Raw genomic sequence first — 5,993 nt, 5'->3', positions numbered from 1 at the left:
GGGCGGCCCTGGTGATGGTGATGGTGGTGGTGGTGGTGGCGGTGGTGGTGATGGTGGTGGTGGTGGTGGTGGTGGTGGTGGTGGCGGTGGTGGTGGTGATGGTGGTGGTGGTGGTGATGGTGATGGTGGCGGTGGCGGTGGTGATGGTGGTGGCGGTGGCGGGCGCGGCGACGGTGGCGGGGAGGCCGGCGGGCGCGGCGCTCACTCGATGCGCACCTGCAGGCGGACGTTGAGCATCACCGAGGCCACCATGTAGAAGTAGGGGAAGTTCACGCGCAGCCGCCAGGCCAGGTCGAAGAAGGTGAGCAGCGTGCGCGTGAGCCCCTTGCAGAAGGCGCCGTAGGAGGCGCGGAGCGCGGCCGAGCGCGACAGGCGCACCGCCAGGCCCGACACCGCCGCCGCCGCCGCCGCCGCAGACAGGGCCGCCGACGCCGCCGCCGCCGCCATGGGTGCCCGCCCGCAACTCACTGCCGCCCGCCCGCCCTCCGCCCGCCCTCCGCCCGCCTCGACCCCGTCTCGACGCGGCCACCCTCCCCCTCCCCCTCCCCCTCCCCCTCCTCCTCCTCCTGCCCTGCCCGGACTGCCCGCGAAGCTCCGCCCCCTCCGCCTCCTTTAGAGCAGTAGGGATTCGAGCTGGGTGATCAGCTCCTGGCGGTGGAGGTGGAATGGGGGACCCTGTTTCCTTTCATGCAGAAGCAGCTACGGGGCGGCTTTCCTTCGTCATGGCCCCGCCTCCAGTCTGCAGCAGCTGAGTGATCGCTGCAGCCCACGCTTGGTGCTAGGTCACCCTGACCCACAGGACCCACCCACGTGTTCAACCCCCACCCCACTCCAGGCTTCTCAGTGCTTGAGCCTGAGGGCTGAGCGATTGGAAAGTACTAGAGCCAGGCCAGTGTTTTCTCCTCGGAACCCCCTAGGATGGAGTAGTGGAGAGTTGGCAGGTATGGACTGCTGTTCTGATTTCCTACAGAAACCACATTTGCAAGCCTGCTTATGTCCACCATCATCCTTCTTCCACAGTCTCCCCAGGAATTGCTTCTAAAGAATGAAGAGGTAAAGAAGGCCTAAAGAAGTTAATTTTGACACTTCTGCAAATAATTTCAAATGCTAATGACAGTAGATAGTGAAAGGTTAATATGTATATTGTAACACCTAGAGCAGGCACCAAAATTAACTGCATTAAGATGTATTACATGGCACTATAGACAAAACATAATGTAATTAAAAAAATTTAAGCAATCCACAGGAAAAGAAGAAAATGACAGAGAAAGAATTAACATACAGAAAGGATACAAATATGTTAGACTCATATCCTAACATATATCAGTAATTATATTACATTTAAGTATGTAAATATATTGAAAGATATTGTTAGAGTTGATTAAAAGTCACTTTATTATTGGGGCTGGAGAGATGGCTTAGCAGTTGAGCGCTTGCCTGTGAAGCCTAAGGACCTTAGTTTGAGGCTCGATTCCCCAGGACCCATGTTAGCCAGATGCACAAGGGGGCACACACATCTGGAGTTCGTTTGCAGTGGCTGGAGGCCCTGGCGCGCCCCATTCTCTCCCTCTCTCTCTGCCTCTTTCTCTCTCTGTCTGTCGCTGTCAAATAAATAAATAAAAATAAACAAAAACAAAATAATTTATTATTAAGTATTTACACAGATTTATACATTCTTCAGATGTTATTATGCTTCTTAGAAACAAATTTTCCAAAAGACTATGTGTAAGAAAATTTCAAATTATTTAATTTAGTGTCCCTTAATGTCATTTTAAACTTGGCCAATGATACATTTCCAGGTGATGCTAACTGAATTGACAGGAACTTTATGGATTCTCCAGACACTATTCTGTATGTTGTACAAAGCAGTTTATTTTATATTTTATTTAATTTATTTGGGCAGGCCAGGGCCTCTAGTAACTGCAAGCAAACTGCAGATGCATGCACCACTTTGTGCATCCAGCTTACATGGGTACTGAGGAATTGAACCTAGGTCCTTAGGTTTCACAGGCAAGCACCTTAACCTGTAAGCCATCTGTCCAGCCTCAAGGCAGTTTTAATCTACTGGTCTAAATTTCAAATTTTGGAAAACACAGTGGTAGATTAATCCTTCTCTAACATGGTGGACTTTCCGGTGGTTAAAGGAGCACTCCTACATCCTCACTACTTGATCTCTAAACTACAAACTTTCTTTTCTTTTCTGCTTTTTATTTAAGTCTGTTCCTAATCATTTGCATTTCCTGTGCACACACTTGATTTTATTAAGAATTCTCTTGGGCTGGAGAGATGGCTCATTGGTTCAAATCACTTGCTTGCAAAGCCTGACAGCCTGAATTTGATTCCCCAGTACCCACTTAAAGCCAGATGCACAAAATGGCAAATGTATATGGAGTCCCTTTGCAGTAACAGGAGGCTCTGGCATGCCCATATTCTCTCTTCTCTCTTCTGCAAATAAATAAATAAACATTTATTTCATTTTTTCCATATAGACATTTGGCTCCAGAAAATATCAGATTAGAATATGCTTATGAGCAAACTAATATTACTTAAAAATGTAGCTTTATTGAGATATAATACACATAGCATAAGATTCACCTTTTTAAAAAATTTTGTTTATTTTTATTTATTTATTTGAGAGCGACAGACAGAGGGAGAAAGAGGCAGAGAGAGACAGAGAGAGAATGGGCACGCCAGGGCCTCCAGGCACTGCAAACGAACTCCAGATGCATGCATCCCCTTGTGCATCTGGCTAATGTGGGTCCTGGGGAATTGAGCCTCGAACCAGGGTCCTTAGGCTTCACAGGCAAGCGCTTAACCGCTAAGCCATCTCTCCAGCCCAAGATTTATCTTTTTAAAATGTGCAAATCAAGCAGGAAATAGTGGCTTGTACCTGTAATCCTAGTACTTATGAGGCTAAGGTAGGAGGATTGCTACAAGTTCAAAGCCTGCCTGGGCTGCATAGTGAGTTCTAGGCCAGCCATCAAACAAAACAAAAACCCAAAGGAAAAAATAAAACTAATGCTACAAAATGAACTATATTAATAATATATTCTGCAGTCATAAGAACTGAGTATAATGCCTAGCACATGCTAAGAAATCAGTTTTACCACTTTTAAAGCCCTTTTTGGTTGTTTCACTCACATCACTTGTCCATTCCTCACCCTCAAACAAGGTGGCACTATGTTACCTGGCTAGCCTGGTACACTCAGCTGTTTACTAGGGTACTTGCCCTCATGCTTGCATAGGAAGCGCACTTAACCACAGTTTTTAATATCTTCTGGATGTTGATTCTCTGTCAGATGAATAACTGAAAAATATGTTCTTCTCTGTGCATTAATGTTAACCTTGGCAGAATTTTGCATTGACAAAGGGGTGTGTGTGTGTGTGTTTCTGTGTTGGTGGTGGTAGTGGTAGTGTACTTATGCGTGTGTGCAGATGTGTACCCAGAGGAGAATAGTTGGTGTCCTCCTCTGTCGTTCCTCTGCTTTGTTTTCCTGAGACTGAGTCTGTCATTGAACCCACACTATTGTTTTCATTCAGACTGGTTGACCTGTTGAGCCCCAGTGATTTTCCTGTCTATAGTCCCCACAGCACTGGGATTACAGACGTGGGTGTCTGTGCCCAGGTGTTTATGTGGATACTGGGAATTGAACTCAGGGCAAATCAAACCCTCTCAGACCCTCATGCTTGTGGGGCATGTTTGTGTGTGTGTAAGTGCATGTGTATGTGTTTGTGTGCATGTGTGTATGGAGGCCAGAGGACAATCTCAGCTGTTGTTCCGCAGTGTCATTCTTTTGTGAGACAAGTTCTCTCACTAGCCTGAAACTTGCAAAATGGGAGAGACTGGCTGAACCATGAGCCCAAGGAATCTGCCTGTGTCCAGGTCCCCAGTGCTGGAATTACAAGCAAATGTCACCATGCCTGACATTTATTTTTACATGAATTCTGGGGATTGAACTTAAGTCCTCATACTTCTCTGACAAGTAGTTGACCAACTGAACAATGTTCCCAGCTTCCATTTGCTAATTCTTGCTTTTGTTTTATTATGCTTCTGGAGTTCTAACCAGGAAATTGTTGTGACTCCAATGTCATAAACTGTTTCCTCTATGTTCTCCTGTAATAGTTTCAGGTCTTATATTAAGGTAGTTGATCTATTCTGACTTGATATTTATGTAGGCTGAGAGATGGGTCAAGTTTTCATTGTCTATATGTGTATATCTAGTTTCCCCACAAACATTTTTTTGAAAATGTCATCCTTTCTCTAATGCATGTTTTTGGCACATTTTTCTAGGATCAGTTAGCTGAAGATAAATGGATTTATTTTGGGGTCCTTTATTTTATTCCATTTGTCTATAAGTTTGTGCCCATTTTAGAAGGCCTTGGTTTCTACATTGATTTTAAAGGATAACTTTGATTATATATTAGTTGTCAATTATTGGTTTCAGGACTTGAAATATATTACCTTGTTCTTTCTTAGGTTTCGGTGTATCTGCTAAGAAACCTGATGTCATTCTTATGAGTTTGTCTTTGTAGCTTGACACGTCTAGAAGCTTTCAATATTGTTTCTTTTTTCTGGACTCTTGACATCTTAGCATTAAGTGTCATGAAAAGATTATTTTTTATTGTTTTTATTTATTTGCGAGAGAGAGACAGAGAGAGAGAGAGAGAGAGAGAGAGAGAGAGAGAGAGAGAGAGAGAATGGGTATGCCAGGGCCTCCAGCCACTGCAAACAAACTCCAGATTCAGGTGTTACCTTATGCATCTGGTTTCATGGGTACTGGGGAATCGAATTCAGGCCCTTACATTTTGTAGGCAAGTGCCTTAACTTATAAGCCATCTCTCCAGTCCTGAAAAGATTATTTCCTTTTATAAAAAATTGTTTATTTCTATTTATTTATTTGAGAGCAACAGAGAGAGAGAGAGAAAGATGCAGATACAGCAAGAGAGAATGGGCATGACAGGGCCTCCAGCCACTGCAAACGAACTCCAGATGTGTGCACCCTCTTGAGCATCTGGCTAACGTGGGTCCTGGGGAATCAAGCCATGAACTGGGGTCCTTAGGTTTCACAGGCAAGCGCTTAGCCACTAAGCCATCTCTCCAGCCCAAAAGATTATTTTTTTTTCTTGCAAAACACCTCCACTTTTACTCGTGTTACAAAAGTTGTAAGTGACACGTTACTACAGGAAAATACACAGCTTAGCTTGTAACTCACCCTTGAAAACGAGAAGTCACATGAAAGTCAGTACAGACTCTTATATTTACTTATAAAGGTTAAAATCAAAGGCATACATTAGGAGTGGAACCATTGTTTTCTTCTTTGTTGAGATGTGACACACATGTTTTTCTGTCGCTGTCTACCAAAGCTGACAGGTGACAGCAAAGGTGTGCGCCGCCTGCCGGAGCTGAGCCCGTCAGAGGAGCACTGTCTTGGCAGGGAAGAGTCTGACAGGATTAAGAACGTGCAGAGCCCTGACTAACCCCGCAGAAAACCTAGCACACTGGCTTAAACAGAAAGGATTTTAAGCAAAAAAGATTATTTCTTAATCACATCTACTATGGATTCAAAATGTCTCCTGTGCTTGAATACTCACATTTCCCTTAGATTTGAGGTTTGAGGTATTTTCTGCTATATCTTCATTGGCTCTGTTTTCTGTGTCTTTAGTTTGCATCTCAGCAATTTTAACAATCAAGATTTTAGGTTTTGTCAACAAGAGAGCTTTAAAGTTTGGACATTATTGATTTTTTTTCTTTATTACTGTCTGTGATGGTTTTAATCAGATTAACCCCCATGAACTCATGTGTTTTGAATGCTTGGTCCCCAGCTGTAGTAGACAGCTTCAGGTCGCTGAGATGAACTTCCAGACATGCCACAGTGGTGGAGGAAGGGATATTTATTGAAGTTTACAGATCCAGTGGAAGTTCCATGATGGCAGAAGAAGAAGCTGGCCTGCTTTCACAGGACTAAATAGAGAGAGAGAGAAGCCACAAGGTA

At 44.3% G+C, this 5,993-nt stretch overlaps 1 protein-coding gene across 1 annotated transcript; it reads right to left on the bottom strand.

Annotated features, from left to right (window-relative positions):
* Positions 1-201: 201 nt before the first annotated feature.
* LOC123456578 (small integral membrane protein 10-like protein 2A) lies at positions 202-447 on the bottom strand. Its single transcript, XM_045139951.1, has one exon. It carries the CDS (start codon positions 445-447, stop codon positions 202-204), a length of 246 nt encoding a protein of 81 aa, XP_044995886.1.
* Between the last annotated feature and the right edge of the window lie 5,546 nt (positions 448-5,993).

Source organism: Jaculus jaculus, chromosome X, assembly GCF_020740685.1.
Source record: "Jaculus jaculus isolate mJacJac1 chromosome X, mJacJac1.mat.Y.cur, whole genome shotgun sequence".
Classification (NCBI taxonomy): Eukaryota; Metazoa; Chordata; class Mammalia; order Rodentia; family Dipodidae; genus Jaculus; species Jaculus jaculus.
This window is presented reverse-complemented; position numbering and strand designations above follow the sequence as displayed.

Excerpts from the sequence above, each read along its gene's own strand:
- LOC123456578 (XM_045139951.1), bottom strand. The coding sequence starts at position 447 with ATGGCGGCGGCGGCGGCGTCGGCGGCCCTGTCTGCGGCGGCGGCGGCG.